The sequence below is a fragment of the Sander lucioperca genome, chromosome 16, assembly GCF_008315115.2.
Source record: "Sander lucioperca isolate FBNREF2018 chromosome 16, SLUC_FBN_1.2, whole genome shotgun sequence".
Taxonomy (NCBI): domain Eukaryota; kingdom Metazoa; phylum Chordata; class Actinopteri; order Perciformes; family Percidae; genus Sander; species Sander lucioperca.
In genome coordinates this window covers 555,746-575,142 of record NC_050188.1, presented here as the reverse complement: position 1 = coordinate 575,142, position 19,397 = coordinate 555,746, and the positions used below count along the sequence as shown (strand labels likewise).

The 19,397-nt window shown below is 41.4% G+C and overlaps 1 protein-coding gene across 7 annotated transcripts in view; it reads left to right on the top strand.

Moving 5' to 3' along the window:
* Nucleotides 1-19,397, top strand: part of LOC116047816 (plasma membrane calcium-transporting ATPase 1-like) — a 102,150-nt gene that overhangs the window by 38,318 nt on the left and 44,435 nt on the right. For 6 of the 7 annotated variants that reach the window (XM_035992803.1, XM_035992801.1, XM_031296814.2 and 3 more), the window contains exons 2-3: nucleotides 5,225-5,656; nucleotides 18,392-18,589. In XM_035992803.1, the coding sequence (XP_035848696.1) occupies nucleotides 5,461-5,656; nucleotides 18,392-18,589 (394 nt within the window). In that variant the 5' untranslated portion in view covers nucleotides 5,225-5,460. Of the gene's footprint in view, nucleotides 1-5,224; nucleotides 5,657-18,391; nucleotides 18,590-19,397 lie in introns of those variants that run through there. The other variant, XM_035992799.1, reaches the window with a different exon arrangement.

Sequence of the window (19,397 nt, the reverse complement as noted above, 5' to 3'; positions counted from 1 at the left end):
ACACTGAGTCACATGACGGGCAAGAAAAGGTGAGTGTGTGCATACACATGTGTAAATCTGTGTGTGTCAGCAGGTGTGTCGTTAGGTCTCAAGATAGGAATGTTGACCTTTGGGCAGACGTGGGTATGGTGGTGTAGTTAGCAAACCATAAAGGGGTGTGTGTGTGTTATTTATTTCATAATTCTCCCAACTTCTTTTTTATAAAAATCTTTTTTTTTAATAATTTAGTTATTTATGTATTTTATTTAACGTCACTCAAGGTAACCTTCCATCAGTAAAACTGAACACAGACAGCTACATAAAAACAAGCTCATAGTAGGAATCACATGTTCATGCTACCATCATTGTGGCCAAATTATCACAGTAAATGGTATTATCACAACGATGAAATACTACTATTAGTACAAACACCACCACCACGGTCACCTTGGATTTAATGGAACCTGACCAACTGAACTGTGAACTGTGAAGTGAAGTTATTTTGGACTCTGCAAATGAACTACCACCAAAGACTATAAACTGAAGCAGGTTGGTTGTTTCAAGTTTCAAACTTTTGGAAGTTTGCAGTTAAAGATCTGATTCTCTTGAAATCAATGTGATTCTACATATTTGTTTTAGCTGTTAAAGAGCCAGCACATTCTGCACACTAGTACTCGCTTCATCAGGTAAAGTTCATGAATTGATTTTTAATGTGCAGAGTTTATGATCCAATCCACTCAGATTCAAGACTTTGTATTAAGTGTTTTCTGCTGGGAATTAATCGTTAGAATGCGCAACATTAAAACATAATAGCGATGGACCGCAGCATAGTTGGGCTCTCACAAGCCACTAGCACCACTCAGCTGTCTCCACACCATCTCCGCATTACTAACAAGTAGCACAGCCAGAGTTTAATGCTGACCAGTGAGGAAGGATGTAATGTCATGTCATTGTCAGTCATGTAAAATGCACGCCTTCTCTCACTTAACATTACGACTCGGCACCCATAAACTAGCTGCGCTTCAGTAGGTCCACCAGCTACTGCAACTTATTACTGCACTGTAACTGTATTTCTGGTCTATTCTACTTGTATTTTATTTATTTTATCACGTTTTAAATCTCAGATTGTTTTTCATTCCATCCTAATTGATTTTACTGTTTTTTATTGCTTACTGTTTTTGAATGACCCTCTGTTCCGTTTCTTTGCCTATGTAAAACACTTTGAATTGCCTCTGCGTTTGACATGGGCTCTATAAATATAGATGCCTTGTCTTTCGTGTTAGCGCTAACTATGCAGAAGTACAATATGTGCTTCCAAAATGTTGTGGAGTAGCAGTATAAAGTAGCATAAAATGCAAATACTCAAGTACAAGTATTTAAAAATTGTACTTAAGTACAGCACTTAGATATATTCCACCACTGACAATAAACCAGTGTATTCTTTACAAATACTCGAATAGTCACTTTATGTCAATACCATTGTGATAGGTAGTATTCATAGGTCCCTCCATCCCCCCACTATACAGTGCGTGCATGTTCATTAGGTAATCAGAGTGAGACTAAAATGGACAGATTTGTTATTAAAAAAGCAAAACCTAATTATCCAAGTGCACCGACATCCACCACCAGTGCAGAGAGTTCCACCAGGGCCACGAAGCTGATCGCGGTTATGTGTCAGTTAAATTTCTCATCTCCAATCCTATCTGTATTTGTGAGAAGTGGCGCCGTTCTGAGTTGAAAGAGCCTACTTTACGGCTTTATTATCGCGTTAACAGGCCTGTGTGTTCGTGTCAGCCGCTGTCCATTTCCTAAGGTTCTGAAATGCAAAAATTTTTTGACTACTTTTTCTTTTAAAGGGCGTGCGCCCATGAGCACCCACGGAGGAAAACATAAATCGGCGCCTATGGTAGTATTCACTCTGAGTTTATATAGTGGAACAGTGGGATTTCATCCAAAGTCGTGAAAACGAATCAAAGTTTGAAGAGCAGCTAGAAAACTGCTGTATTTACCTCCATATGACATAACATGAAATGTCATAAACATGATGTTAAGCTCCGTGTTTCCTTATCAGTGTTTCCATTAACGATAAGCTAACTGGTTCTGTTGCTTTAATGTGAATACGAATTATTCATGTAGAATTATGTACCTGTTTGGTCTGTTTTAACAAAAGACTTGTACACTCCCTTTTTTTAGTGCCTGCATAATTAAGCAATCTCATTATCTGTAATTAACACGTTCCATCACAATGACATCACCAACTATATGTGTAATAATGTACAACAGACATTAATGTAGTGAGGTCTGTGGGCAGTTTATTTCATTTATTTCTCTGTTGTCTCATTGTAATAATGACTTGACTTCTGGTCGATGAACAGCAGGTGGATAATTAGTGAACGCAGAGGGAGGGCATTTGTTGTTCTGGTCTGTACACACACACACACACACACACACACACACACACACACACACACACACACACACACACACACACACACACACACACACACACACACACACACACACACACACACACACACACACACACACACACACACACACACACACACACACACACACACACACATACATACATACATACATACATACATACATACATACATACATACATACATACATACATACATACATACATACATACATACATACATACATACATACATACATATACACACACTGATACTTAAGAAACCTGATATGAGGGACATAAAATAATCTAAAAGACACAGTTTGAAACAGAAAATAACAGAGGAGGTTAGAGAGACAAATTAGAAATTGGGCTCCTCATGGCAACTTTTTCAAATTTCCAGAAACCTTTTTAAGAACTTGCGAAGGAAACAACAGTAGGCCAAATAAAGAAAAACATCTCTGCTGTTGTGTTGTGCTGCGGACACTTATTCATTCCCTGCATCGGTCTAATTTACTTGATTTTCACTGGAAACACAAACATGAATGCGCTAAATGCGATGTTCACTGTTTATATCTTGTTTATTGAGTCTATTTAATGAAGAGTTAATGAGTCCTGACTCCGGTTCCTGATTTAGTTGCAGGGTTTAGTCCCTGAGGGAAGCACACAGAACCCTCTCACAGACACAAGAGAGGCTCTGAGGTACAAACGGATACAGTGGAACAAACCAACAGAAGCCTGTGGTGTTCACAGTGACGGTCCCGGATGTTTTGGTGCCCTAGGCGAAGTCTCATTCAGTACCCCCCGCTGAATAAATTAGGCTAGTCAGAAATGCAATAAATGTGCATTTACACATTGCAAGGCAGATTTTTATAAAACACTTTTACTTTTAAATTGTTTGATTGTTGTTGGCCTGTATGTCCACAAGTGTGGAACACATTAAAAAACTGTGAATGAATAATGAATGTATAAGAATAATATATAAGAACCAAGTTGATAGAACATACTGAGCCTTCTGTCTGTTTTGTTCTTTTTTAGTTCTAGTTTCTGCATTTTAAGGGATACGAGCAGGGAGTATAAAGTAATACATATATGTTTGTATATAACTGTAGCGTTTAGAAGTGGGAGAAGCGATTTCAGGCTCACCCGGTTCCAGAAGTAAATGTCCCATTGATTTTCTCCTTAGGCGTTGTTAAGTGACTGACAGTTGAAGCTCTTGGACAAAAAAACGTTAGAAAATATCTGGTACTTTTGATAAAAAAAACAAAACAAGAAGGTACAAGCCTGTGGATGTAAAAACCAAAGGAGAGAAGTCAACTTCGACTCCTAAGGTGGATTTTGGCTCATGGGTATCATAGTTTTAAAAGCCTTCTGCCAAACAAAAATCACCTACGATAGAACATTATAAGCTTTGTAAGGATAGTTGTGGATAGGTATGGCAGGGCTGTTGTATTAGACTGGATTAGGTTGTATAAGTGTACCTTTTATAATGCAGCCACTGAGTGTGTTTAAAAACGGTATCTTCCTACTTCATATCATTCAACTTTTCATCTCTGTGATACTGCAGTGATGTCGCTCCCTCTGTGGACCAAGTGCCAAATATACAAGCCTTTGGCTCTGTCCTTAAATATCCGGTCACATCTGAATAACAAAAAGCCATTACTTTAACCAGCCATGTTACGTATTCAATGTCTTCCACTTTTCATGCTTTTGTAATGGCTCCGTGCTCCCCCAGTTTGAGAACCACTGACCTAGAGTCTGTCACTAGTACCACAAACCATCACTCAGGAGAACCCTGACTCCAGCACCAACTGCAGAAGTGTGTGTGTGTGTGTGTGCGTGTGTCTGTCTGTGTCTGTGTCTCTGTGTGTGTGTCTCTCTCTGTGTCTCTGTGTGTGTGTCTCTCTCTGTGTCTCTGTGTGTGTGTCTCTCTCTGTGTCTGTGTGTGTGTGTGTGTGTGTGTGTGTGTGTGTGTGTGTGTGTGTGTGTGTGTGTGTCTCTGTCTGTCTGTCAACTTGACTGTTTCAGTAGCACATACAGTAGAGATGAGGCTGAACTGTCCACTGTCTTCAGCCCTAACCTCTCTGCAGCGAAACATTAAACTATGGCCCAAATCGTGTAGTTTCTTATTTGTGAAACAAACCGTGTGTGCGTCCCCGTGCGTGTGTGTCCATGACGGAACACTAAGCGGGGAAAAATGGAGGACAGCCTTTGATGTGCACTTACATAATCTGTGGTGATGGGCTGGAATGACACACACACACACACACACACACACACACACACACACTCTGACCCAGTCAAATTCGCCCTTTTATTGGTGAATCATCCCATGCTGGATGTTGATTGGCTCTCAGAGCTGCATTGTGTTCATCAGCAGGACATAGTACATCAGCTTCCTTGTTACTGTACTCAATTGTTTTTTTTTTTAATACCTTTGGTGATACTAATGAACTGTTTTATTTTCCTGTTATTTTCCTGTTGCGAAGGATGAAATACTGTTCTTTCTACGTCCGTCATAACCTTGGAGCTGACGCTTCAGGGAGAGCAGACTCTATTTACTAACCAATTGTACGTCTCAAAGGAGCAGCGCACACCGATAATCAGTTTATATCTAACGACCTCAATAATTCAGCGGACTCCTTTAATAATCTGAGATGAGAAACTCGTCTAATTGGCCCAATTAGACTCTGTGCTATTAATTAGTAAGAATCAAACAAAGTCTAAGTCTGAACTGATCTGTCTGCTGATGATAATGTTGAGACTGCTTCCTGTCTGGATCTGCTTTATAAAATCATCCTGTTTCTGTTTCCTCTGCAGCAACAAGAACATGTTTACTACCCTGTTTCTATGGTAACCCAAGAGGAGCATGCACGTCCGGGTCAGGAGTTAACCTCAACGCTCATCTCCTCCGCCTGACTCCTGTGAGAACTACGCTACCCACGATTCCTGTGAACTGACGACCCAGTCTGACATTTAGATCAGTTTAAGAAAGACACTCAGAGGAACAAAAACTACAACGACACTATCACAACACTGCTGTGAGGACGACCAACATGGCCAACAACACGGCAGACCACCCTCCGGGGAATTCGGTGGCAGAGGGCAACCATGACGGGGACTTTGGGGTGACCGTGATGGAACTGAGGGAACTGATGGAGCTGCGAAGCGCCGAGGCCGTCAACAAGATACAGGACGCGCACGGAGACGTGCAGGGCATCTGCCGCCGCCTGAAAACCTCACCTATAGAAGGTGAGACACATCCAGCACACCAAACCAGACTGAATCAACATGTTCATTTTCTCTTTTTTTTTTTTTTTTTTTTTCTAAAAAATGCAGTATATCACCAGGAAAGCTCACACATTAGGCATTTTATACAGTTTCAACTACAATCAAAGCTCTGTTAAACTCTTAATATTTTGCTTTATATTAAGTGGGTGATGACTGACTGATGATTTTGCCTAAATTAATACATAAGCAGTATCCTGTTGTGTGTGACAGGGAGCGGTGAGGAAGGCACAGTCCAGACAGTTTGAAGTTATTACGTCACACATAGCTTAATAAAGCCTTGTACCTTTTTTTTCGCCGAATCATAGTGTTCTTGGGTCTGTAGCAAATGATTCTGGGCCTTGTAAGTGTCTGCGCCTTAGGCTTTGGGAATCACTGTTTTATTGCATACTTAATTTAATCAAGATATTAATCAGTATTAAAGTCAATGGGTTGAATCATCAGTTGGCATGCCACTGATTTGAATCTCACCCAGTCAAATCCGGGTTGGTTGGTCAAGGTTGATTTATCAACCAAGCAAAGAAAGCAACTGCCCTGCCTGGACCCTCAAAAGCCCCAAGTTCATTGTGTGCACTACTCAACTGGGCTGCACTCTCTGCACTTTTTACTAATCTTGTGACCCTGTCTTGCCTTTAATACAAATCCAGTTTAACCCTAACAAAAGCTCAACAGCAATTAGTTCTTGCCCTGGAGCCCCCTAATAGATATTTTGTTTTGCTGCATTGTTGTACAGAGCAACGTAATAATATTAATTCCAATTTTTGTACCGCTAACACACATATCAGGAGGTGACACTGTGTGAGCCATTAAATTCATTCATACATACAAACAAACAGACAATATTTCTGGTAAAAGATGAAAGCACTCCTTATTTGGTGGTGATAGATGATCAGTTTGGATTTCAGTCAGAGCTTCATGTGAGGCCAGAAAATGGCCGACATGCTGCTGTTTGTTATTTTGCTCCCCCTCTCTCATCTTTTGATCCGTGTGTGTGTTTGCAGACATCGGTCCATTCCAGGATTGAAATTAGTTCCAGCCCGTTCCCCTAATGGCTCCATAGATCATTGCTCTGTTCCATTTAGTAATCAGAGGACAGCTGTAGTCGTGTCCTCTACGCAAGAAAATTACTCACTTTAATGAAGAAACTGTAATTATATTTTCACTGTACAGAGGGAGGGGGGGAAACCTTAATGTAAGATTGAGGGCATCACACCACGATGATTGACTGTTACAGTTAACAAGAGTGATGCTGGACAAGAATCAGTCCTGTTTCAATCCAGGCACTCTGTGCTGTCTGTCTTTTATCAGACCTTCATCAGCATCATTTTCAGCGTGGACTTGTTTTTGGGTGTTGTCCATGTTCTCATCTTTAACTTTGATTCTTTCACTGTGTGGTTTTACTTAATGAAAGTTAATAGAAACATTTTGGTTGCCTACAAATGTCTTGTTCAGCGTTCGGTTGCACCTTGTCAAACACAGCTAGCTAGCTAGCGCTAGCGTTAGCTGATGACTTAAGGGAAAGACTGCCGATTTTCAACCAGCTCTGTGTACTGCCGTGCATGCAGATGAATGGCGCCAGTACCCGAGGTCCATGTTTACCCACTGGAAAACTCTGTTGGAGGACTTGCGTTAGTTGTTTGAAAATCTGCGAGTTTAGCTTAATGCAGCGTCATTGAAACCATACACGACACTGGTTGAGCTGCGTCATCCTCCCCAGCTCTGCCCACTTGTCCAAATATGGCCACTTCTGGCTCCAAATTCCAAGATGGCGACAGCCAAAATGCAAACTGCTGGCTTCAAAATTGCAGTCCACAAACCAATGGGTGACTTCAGCGATGCTACGTCTATTATTTTTAGTCTATGGTTTTACTACAGGCCCCAGAGTTCTGTTAGAAATCACACACGTAATGACCACTGGGGGAAGCAAACACAACTTGAGCAGCTACTGTGTCAGAAATGAAACGGAGGAAGACAACTGGTGTGTGTGTGTTTACAGTGCAGCCAAACAACCTAGGGGATGAGAGGATTCATCGCCTCATGTTGTTATTTAAAAAAGGAAGTTGGCCTTTTAATTGGCCTGATTTCATGCTGTGGACAGCACTGTACAAGGAGTTTTTTAACCTGGTGTGAATGCATTGCATTTCCTTTGGCTGCTTCACAATAAACGCCACCCCATGGTTAGCCCGTCTAAGACTTTTAAAGCAACATCAGCAAGAAATCGTCAAGAAATGGTGCGTTTGCATTAGCAGTCATTAGCCTTGAAGGTGTAGTGTGTAGGATTTAGGGCGATCTATTGGCAAAAATGGAATATAATATTAATAGCTATGTTTTCATTACTGTATAATCACCTGAAATAGGAATCATTGTGTTTTCATTACCTTAGAATGAGCCGTTTATATCTACATAGGGAGCGGGTCAGCCATGTTGCACTGCCATGTTTCTACAGTAGCCCAGAACGGACAGACCAAACACTAGCTCTAGATAGGGCCATTTGTGTGTTTGCGTCGGCCACCAGAGTTCTCCTACATGCTTAGTATTACAAAGTGGAGGAAAACATGAAAATCATAAGGATATAACTTGATTATCAGTGTTGTTGTCTGCACTATAAGGAGCTAGTGTGACAGAAGTGAAGTGATGCCTGCATGAAACCTGAGTTTCACACAGCGATTATCTAGCGAATATCACACCGAGTTTCTCACCTTACATGATTCCTCACATAGATCTGTTTTTTTTGTGTTCATGTAAACACAGTCCTGAGCTGAAGCTGAGATGAATCATGTTTCTCACATCCTCAAACAGAACAGATAATGTTCTACTGTCTGATAGCCAGTTGACTGCTAACTGAGCTGATCTGCTCAGCAGCAGAAGCATCATGTTAGCAGTTAGCGACTTCACACTTATATATAAAAAACTGTGTTTCTGCTGCATCAGCTCAATGTTCTGGCTGTGAATAATGAGATGTTTCTTCTTCAGCTGCTTTCACTTTTCTGTAAAATTAGCTGCTGATTGGATGCTGAGCTGACTGTCATTGTTCAACCTGACCCCACACACACACACACACACACACACACACACACACACACACACACACACACACACACACACACACACACCCTAAAATGCACACACAGGGCTAAGCTGCAGCCGTGCCACCCACTGGTTAATGTGTATTGATGAATCGGTCTGCTGCCTCTTTGGAGGTTATTGATTGGTCCTTCTCATCATTTTACTAAATCTGTGTAACATGTTGAGAGGACATGCAGCCTCTGAGCAAGAGACACATAACCAGATGTAAACTTTATTTAAACACGGCCTGGGTTACAAAGACCTTCACAAAGAGACACATACCGACCTAAAAATAAACAACTATTTTAGGAAAATGTTAATGAACAGCAGCGTGTTCTGTCACACTGCTCAGTTGATAAGAAGACAGGAGATGATTTATTTTGGTCACTTTTATCACTTTTATTCCTTCATGTAAAGGAGCTTGTATCTTCAGACAAACATCCAGGACTGAGAGCTGAAACTGGCAGATAAAAATGGATTCAAACAGTCACTGATGTTCAGTTGTATGCAGAATGAAAGCATAAACAGTGTGGACGTTGCAGAGATTTTTGTGCTGATATTTGTCCCTTAGATTAGAGCTACAGAGAACATGTAATCGGATGAAACGGGTTGGACAAATACGGGACACTTTAATTAATCGAATAATAGTTCAGTCCATTGAATCCAAAACCAGAAGTTCTTATTATTCAGCTGATTTGAAAACACACATGCACATACGCACACACAAACACACACACACACACACACACACACACACACACGCACACACACAGAAGTAGTGTAAGTAGGTTCCTAGGTTTCTCGGCCTGCTGGCATGTCAGATCTTTCGAGCTCCTTGGTGTGAGAAGTCAGCAACCAATCTGAGATTCAGCTTGAGCTGCGTGACCCGAGTCTCATTTACTGTAACACACACACACACACACACACATACACACACACACACACACACACACACACACACACACACACACACAGCCTCAGGTTATCCATGTCTCTGCCAGTTGAAGTGGAAAACTCCTCTTAGCGATCTACAAGAGGGAGAAAGACACCAAGACATGCAACGCTCTTCGTGTCTTTCTTTTCTTTTCTTTTTTCACTCTGTCACATCTCTTATAGTAAATTAAAATAAACTGTTTGCTGTAGTCGATCTCACCCTCTGAAATTCTCTCTCCAGACTTTGCAAAAAGCTGAAAAGAGCTGAGAAATAAAAATCTATCCACCCATTCATTAGTTCCATCCGCTCGTCCTTGAGGGTCAGGGCTCACATTGGGGAGAGAGGCAGGGTACAACAGTCAATCACAGGGCTGAGAAATACAAACGTAAAATATATGTAAATTTGTTGGGTAAAAGGAGGATTTCTTTCGTTCTTTCGTTGCATCATTCTGCAGAGGATGAATGTATTAAAGGCATTTTTAAGTCACATAGCTGAGCATTAATTTTTCTGAAAATCTTTTTGAGGAAAATAATGCATTACAGTATATTTGGCTTGTGCTTTACAAAAAGGACTAGCACACATGAAATGTCTAGCTACTGTACATGGAGAGGCAATATAATCACAACCTGGGAAACTGGTAATGAATCTTTTTTATGGTGCAGAGGACAGAGGATTTTGGCAACCAGATGGCTAGAAGAGTCTTTGAGGATTCTGGAAATACCTTCAGTACAGCTGTAGGTTTTGTTAAATAATAATCTGGGTCTTTCACAAAAATCACCAGGAACAGTTTTGTGGCTGAGAGATGTGTGTGTGTGTGTGTGTGTGTGTGTGTGTGTGTGTGTGTGTGTGTTCATGTGCGTGACCTGTTTCACCACATACCGTACCATTGCATGCTATTACGCCACATATCTTCATGCATGTTTAAGCAGAGTGAAAGAGCTTTTGATTCCAGAGAGACCAAAGGAAAAATTACAGTATATGACGTGTGATATTAACAAACCATGCAGAACACTTACTAAAATAATTTTGTCGGATGTTTGTTGCAGAACAAACTTTAGACAGTCACATATATAGATAGAGATATATAATAATAACCATAGTGACTATCTGTTGGTTACATTGTGCTCTTTAAGGGGTTGGACGAGCTGAGAGGACGGCTTCTGTAGGCATTACCACGGCAACTGTGCACATGGTCACATGTCATACACACGGTTTATAAAAAGGCAGTTCAGCCCTGATTGCCAGATGATAATAAACAGTCCAGTATCAAACATTTACATGAAATCTCAGATTCCTGTTGTTGATAATTCTAGTTCTTGATTTAAATCATAACAGTACCAGTTGAAAGGCCTTGTCACACTGGGAACAAAATACAAACCCGGAATATTCCTTGACACATTTTTCATATTCAAAGATTTCACACCAAGGCCGGCACAAAAATTCACTATAGACGCTCGCCCCGGAGACACAGCCACAGTTAGCCCTGAGCCAGCGCCGGGTGCTAACGACACAAACAAAGTTTGCTGATCCATCGGAGGGTCGGGGAACAGACCACACCAAACCCCCGGTGCTGGCGCCCGCACCTGGCCAAAATCGAGCCGGCACAGCAGCCGACCGATCCAGTCTGCGCCGGAGCTGCCGTCTGCCCTCCGACCGGCAAACTGTTGGTAGTCTCCCAGTGGCGCGGAGTAAAACAACCACTTTCCCTCCTATGCTGAAAAAAATCCGTGAGGGGACTCTGAAAAATATACTCTGTGAAAATATATTGTGCTATTGTGGTTTTAGCTGCTGGCTAATATTAGCTTGCTTGCTTGCTAACTGGTCAGCTACCACCACAAACTGCGGCTATTTCATTAGAATGACATGAATAAACGTTACTAAACATAACGTGAATACAACTTTCATACATTAACTTATCCATGAACGAATATATTTTCTTCTTCAATGTTGGTTGCGGCAGAAAATTACATATTTTACGTTTAATACGTGTGACCTCGGGCAAACTCGCAACTTGCATCATTGATTTAAAAGGGCAATTGCACTGCCTCTGACATTTGCTTTGCAGTCTGAACAGATCTTAACAGTTGATACTTCTTGGTTTTGGTACTTGAAATTGGTCGGATACAGATGAAGCGTGAAATTATTATCATTTGTCAGATACGGCTTATAGGCGTGACATTAGTATCATTTGTTTCTGTATGTGTCGGCGACTTTTTGTCCAGCTGTGGGGCAGTAGTGGAAGAAAAAAACACTGCAGGGTGATAGAAAAGAGATTACGGCAATGAGAACTGGTGGATGAACTGCAGAGGTGATGGAGGAAGGAAACAGGAAGCAGTCCTGACAACATGGAGGAGAGAGAAGGAGAAAACTGTGGCCATCAAACATTCAGCACAATAAGACTGGACATTAATCCCTGCTGCTGTAGTTTTATCTCTGAGGGAGAATGAATGGAAGTGAAAGCTGCGTGCGGTGAAAGATGGAAGCTGCATGTTGGCTGATTTTTGGACCTATGAAGTCATAAACATCTGTGACAGGCGAGTGTGCAGCCGACTGCTCCGCTGCTACTGGAACATCATCTCAGAGCTTTAATCTGCATCTCCACGGGGATGTTCACCAACACGGCCAGCCGACACCAGATGAAACCCGTCGCCACCATCACATTAAACCCCCCCCCCCCAAAAAAACGACTCAAATCCATCAAACAGCCATAAAGGTGCTCCGTGGTTCTGTTTTTCTTTATTTTATCACTGGCTTTGAAACAATCAAACCAAACTTTGGACTAAACAACAGTGTGGTGAAAGATAACTGATGATGACTTTGACAACCGGTGTATTTTTTTTAAATCTTTGTTTGTGCATCGGCTCGTCACGTTTCTGCCCTTGCTCTGAACCAAAGAGGTACTGAGACATGTTGGTCAGTCGTACTGTCTCTCAAGACTCTGACACTCCAACCCGACAGCCGACCTTAGGCAGAAAAGGCAGTCGGACTGACTGCCTCCCCGAGTTGGTCAAAAAAGTGCCTCGGAACACACCGAAGCGACGCTGACTTGAGCGTACGTTCTGCGCTTGTGCGAGACGTTATACGTCTCCATAACAGCAGCCTGTATTTTCGCCCAAAAAAATGAAAACCGGCAGCTGATTGGACGAACGCGTTTCGTGGGTCTGGTGACCATAATGGGGGCTCTTTCGGAATACCATCTCATATTTTACTAAAATAGTTCACCGAAACGTGTTTCTGAAAACATTTTAAGCGAGAAATAGGCCATGCAGTTGCTGAATCTGTCTTAATTTCAGATCGACAAAGGTCAGTTTTAAAAGATTTTCGTCAGATTTTGAGAGCCGTTCTTCAGGTTCATCCCGCTTGTCATTTCCAGGTTAGCACTCCACCAATCAGATTGGTCATTGAGTCCGACTGCCCAACTTCCGATTCAACATGTCAAATCGGCCCAATGAAGGCCGAGGGCTCCTCCGACTGACGACGGCACGGAACACACCGAACAGACTCAAGTTACTGACCTCGCCAGACTGTCCGACAGCCGATAATCGAGTTGGTGTGTGTGGGCCTTCAGATAGACTGCTGTTGTACACAGAAGTGTATTCAGGTACACTGGTCTATGGCAGAGGACTGTGTTACTACTGTAGCTTTTAAGTTTTCATTTGTAAATCTCTCACACCAATGCATCTCATCTGCCTCATCTCATTTAATGAACCTCATTTGGCCTTATTTCATTCACCTCATCACACATCACTTCTCATCTCATGTCACCTCCTCTCACTTTGTCTTAACTCATGGGATTTCATTTCACGTCATTTCATTTCATCTCATCTCAGTCACCTTTAGCTTCCCATCTAATTAAAGGTACTCTACGCGATGTCACGCGTTTTTTAGGCTACAACATGTTTTGTCACATACAGCAAACATCTCCTCATTATCCGCGAGCTGCCGGTCCCCTAAACACACTGTAAAAAAATCACGGTCTCTGTAGACAGCCTAGGGTCCACACACGCCAACAAAAACAAAGTGGTCCAACCTGGACCATGCAAACATACACAAACCGTGTTCAGCCAATAACGGACAAGAAGGATTTGGGGGGGGGGGTGTGTGCGCTGAAGCACAGAAGGGAGGGAACGAGATGAGGAGGAGGGAGGAGCGAGCTAGTCTTCGTTTTGTTTGAAAATACTTTGAACGTCAACAAGAAGTAACGTCACCCAACATCGCTTAGAGCACCTTAAAGGTTGCACGACATAATTGATGAGGAAACTAGTAGCTCTGTGTGCGTCGTGGCTGCATACTACTCTGAAAGTACACAATACCTGAAAATGGCAGAAACCAGTATCTGGTATTTCTGCCTGATTACAGAGTTCAAAGAAAAGAGAGAAAGATGGAGAGAAGTCATAAGAAAGAGGAGGAGGGGAACTCGTCATTCAGTTCAGAATCATCAGAGAAGGAATGAGAGGCCATTATTAAACCACATGAAGGCAGAAGCATGTTCATACTGACTTAAAGAGTCCTCCTTCATGGGAAATCTTGGCAGTGCGGCCTGTTGACATTCAGATCACGTTCCACTGCACATCTCCCAATTCCACCAAGGATCCACAGCAGCCATGTTGCTGCCTACACAGCCGTGCAGAGGAAGTCACAGATTTCCAGGTTATTACTGAAAAAACGCCCAGATTTATTAAAAAGAAGCACATGATTTAAACTAGTTTTCATTCAGACTCGCCCCTGTGCACCCAGACAAGAAGTCGCTGCAAATAAATACCCTTTACTGAATTTCAAGTTAACAAGGTCCTGTGGTGATGAGATCAGCTCAGAAAGTCCTCCTTTAACAGAGAGAATGAATAATCAGTGCTGCTGATTATTCATTAATTGATGATTAATAAACTGCAAATGGTGTTTTTAAGATCTGTTTCTCACCCAATTTTAATAAAACACTAAACTAAAAAGTCTAAAGATGAAGCCCTCCTGCTCTGCTCCCTTTGTGAGCAACTGGGTCGACTGAGACATCTTTTTGTTTTTATTGTCTTTATATGGAGACTGAATGAGCAGCTAGATATGAGTCACTGCTCAAAAATGACAGTCACCGCTCTGGAATCAACAACTCACAGATATTGTTTGGTCTTCAGAGAGCAGAGGGTTGCAAAGATCCTTCTGCAGAAGGTCAGGAAGAGAAACATCAGACAGATTTTTTAATCAGTTGAAGAAATCCTGTGACTGATATTTAAAGGAGTTTGTAGGCGATGATACTACAGTACATATTCCATCCTACTTATCCAAACCTTCTTATTTTTCTCTTGTTTGATTTTCGTTTTTATTTTATTTATTAATTTTTTATTCTTGATTTCCAAGTGTTTAAGGGTCTGCAGTATCTTCCTGTGAGCCAGGTGATCCAGATCCTGATCAGGTGGTGTTGCGTTGACGTGGCGTATGTTGGCTTTGGTAGAGCAGCAGATTGTGGGTACAGCAGGGGGGGTTCGGGTCAGTTCAGGCTGCCATGGACACATCGCTACCACAGACAACATACACCTGTGGTTTCCAGCCTGGGGGTCGGGGCCCACACGAGGGGCCCCTGGATCAACATGAAGGGTCACAGCATGATTGACAGGAAGAGGAACCTACAGGCAACCTACTTATGATATATTAAGTTACATTTATTTTTCACACTCTTTTCTAATATTTAGTTTTTCTTGGGAATTACGGAGTAATTTTTAGGCCTCTAAAAATGATCAAAATAAATAAAAAATCATTACCCTTTGGTTGAACCAGAAGACAAATGGAACTGGTGACAAGGGGTCGTTTTAAGTGGCCACAAGCTAAATCTGTTGGGGATCCACTGCTTCAAGCTATGATCGGGTCCTATACTTCTGCGTAAAATCTACGCAGTTGCTACATACGTAGGTACGTGAAGACACAAATCTACGCCGGACCCTACGCTGTAGCCTGACGTGCACCTCTCGAAAAATGTAACTGCACGTCGTGGCGACGCACGTCGCTCGGCCTTGGCTTGGTAGCGTTGCATTTCCCCCTACTCATTTCCTGGTTCTCCTTCCTCCATAAACAACATGAAATCAAGGAGAGGGTTAACTTTTCCTGCTACAGATTTCCCACCTTGGTCAGAAAGCACAGGGGAGACACTTTGTTTCTCTCACTATAGCTGCTTTCCGAACGGAGGGATTTTTGCAGTTCCTAGAACATAACGTTCCTAGAACCCTTTTTTTCTCAGGGTCTTTTTGCCTTTTCCCTTTTCTGCATAGGAACCCTTAGTGACCTAGCAACGTCTGAAACACAAACGGTACATATTCTTCACTGTCTGTTGCAATTCGCCTACGTATGCTAACTCATAAGACAAACCTCACGCATTCAACCAGCTAATTGTTAATGCTAGTTAAACTTACCCGTCGTTTTGTTTGCCTGTTGCGCTCTGCTCTTCAATCTTCTTCCATCATATGAATTAGGATCATATTACGCTGGAGCCTTCGTCTTCTGTGTTTCTCTGTTAAGTACTCCAGCCTAGTCTTTAAACGCCGCCGTTTATTCTTTATTGTAGCGCTAAAGTCAAATGACGACGCTATAAAGACCGTTGCCGTGCTTGCGTCGCTCCCTTACCGGCAATTTCCACTGGATGCGGAACGTCTGTGGAACGTCTCCGGAACGTCGACGGAGTCATTAGGTTTCCATTAAAGTCAATGTGTGTATTTCCACTGACTGCAGAACGTCTGCGTCCCTACTCCATCCCAGTTCCGTCAGTCCGCAGCCCTCCGGAGCAGATACGCAGAGCTTCTATTTTTGACAGACGACGGAGAGCTCCGCAGCAATTCAGCACAGGGCAGATTGTGCGGGACAGGAAGTCGAGCACAGAAACAAAATAAAACATCCGGTAGCTTTTCAAAATAAAATACACCGTGCTCACGGCAGGTCATATTTCCCTGCACTACACCTTGAAAACACAGCACAGAGTTGTTTCCCCTCTACTCCTCTGTATGGAAACAAACTATTGTTGGTTTTGTGGTTCTGTTTATAGAAACTACATCCTGTTATATCGCGAACATACGTGAATTCGCGAGATCTCGTGGTCAGCTGTTACGCAACAAATCCGGACCTGGTGGGTATTGACGGATGCCGGAGCACGTAGCCGTTCCGCAGTGGAGCCGGTCCGCAGACGTTCTGCATCCTGTGGAAATCCACTGTTACCCCTCCTACTAGTTCCTATGGCCACTTGGCCGTTGCGAATGCAAATGGCAAAACCGGTTTTGGGGGAGAGTAGTTAGTAGAACTGTTTAGAAGTGGACTGTTCCTATAACTACATTCCTGTAACTACTTGGTCGGAAAGCGTCTAATGACTCTAGAGTCGGTACTCGCTCCGAAAGCTAATCGCTGTCACTCTCTTACTTCTCCCTCGCTCTACCACACACTCCTCACACTCACACACACACACACGCCGGCTCGACGCACACATCAGCGCACAAGTATAAACATCAGGCCACTTACGTAGGCTACGAAAGCTCTGCGTGGAACCTCCACAGAACCATAAAACAGCCTTTACCCTTCATGAACCAGCATAGTTTCTTTCCAACCCAAGCCCAACCCAAGCCTGAAGGACAGCAGCCGTTTTGGGCGTGAGCCAGTAAAAAAAGGCTCGGGCAGAGAAACAAAGCTCTACCACTGCTGGATACAACATACAGGCATCAGTCAAATCTGGAAAACTCCTCTAATCATGGGACTTATTCCCATATTTGTGGGTGCACCTGAACACACCAACACACCAACACACCACTTATTTTACTACTTATTTTACTTATTTTACTATTTATTTAAATTTATTTTATCGTTATTAATACGTACTGTGTGTATATGTTTATACTTATATTGTTTATATCTTTTTATCCTTCTTATATTTGTATGTGTGACATGCTCCAACAACACCATGACAAATTCCTCGTATGTGCAACGTACTTGGCAATAAAGCCCTTTCTGACCATTGTGGAAATAATGAATACAAAAAGAAATAATTTTTTTGGGTGGAAACTGTGTTGGTGATTCTCCCAAATAAATACTGTATATAGAAATACTGCAGTCTTTTATGTCAACAAAAGTAGGTCATGTTGCAGAAGTACTGTTAATATAAATCTATATAAATAACTATATAATATAATTTCATAACTATAGTGCATCTTTTGCCTGCAGTGCGGGTAGGTGCACAGCTACAGTATGCAAGAGCTAATTACACTTCCAGTAAAGGTTTAAGACGGGACGTTTTTATTGGATGCAATTGTGAAACTTGAAAACATTGAACCATCCATTTAATGACCGTGAATACAAATCAAAACAGCTCATAAGGAGAAGATTGACTGTAACACACACACACACACACACACACAGCTTAATAAATCCAAACAATTGTACTTTTTATATCAAGAGACTGGAATCTCCTAGAATATTACATGATCTATATACAGTACTGTGATTTCTGTAGCAACATTTTCCTCTTTTGTCCGCACCTGAAAGTCATTTGGGTCATGTTTTATTTTTGAATTGACTTCTAGCCAAATCAGGGTGGTGTCAGCTGTGCAGAATTATTCATTTTACTCAAAGGGACATGGATTTTTTTTTTTTATCTTCCAAAAGACTTTTTGTTTAAAAAAAAAAAAATCCCTTTCTGTATTGATGTGATTATCAATGTCATGTGTTTGTGTCTGCAGGTCTGTCTGGTAACCCTGTTGATTTGGAGAAACGTCACGCGGCGTTCGGCAAGAACTTCATCCCCCCCAAGAAGGCCAAGACGTTCCTGCAGCTGGTTTGGGAGGCTCTGCAGGACGTCACGCTTATTATTCTGGAAATCGCTGCCATCATCTCGCTGGGCCTGTCCTTCTACCATCCACCAGGGGGCGACAGTGAAGGTCGGTACAGTCAGAGTCTGAACTGAAACCCACTCGGGTCATGTCCTCGCTATTTTATTTTATTATATGTTATATGTCTTTTAATTAATTCATTAAAACACACAGTTATTGTACGCTGATCCCATTGTTTTTAGGCTTTCTATATTTAAATGTAATCAAATGTTAGACCAACAACATAACAAATAAATGAAGGTTCCAGTATTTCTCCACCAGAATTCAATTCCTAGAAACGCCACTTAGACCGTCATGTTGGGGAAATATATAATGATATATAATATAATTAATAAAAAATATAGGTTAGATTAAATAAATCAGTAATTTATTGTAATCTAACCTATATTTTTATTAATTATATTATATATAATTTTATTTCAGCAATCCATTTTTCTGGGAGCTCAGCATTATTATTAATTGTATTTATGCATTTATTTAAATTTCATTTTCTTATGTACAGTATGTTTTATAAATACATTTTCTCACTTTTATTTCATTTTTATCTATTTATTTCTCTTAGTTATTTTATTGATTCATTGTTTGTAGTTTTATTTATTTATTTGATTTATTTAATCCTTTCTTTATTCATATATTTTATTTTTATTTCATATTTGTTCATATTTCATGAATTTATTAATTTATTTACCTATCAGCAATATAATTTGACCTTGAGTATTTACTGTATAAAATCCTGGCTACGGCAACAAAGATGTTCAAAAACTGGGGAAAATTATAAAATAAATGCTTTTTTTATACAAATGGTAATAATTAGCCTAGGATTGAATATATACAAAAGACTATAGAAAAAGTAAAG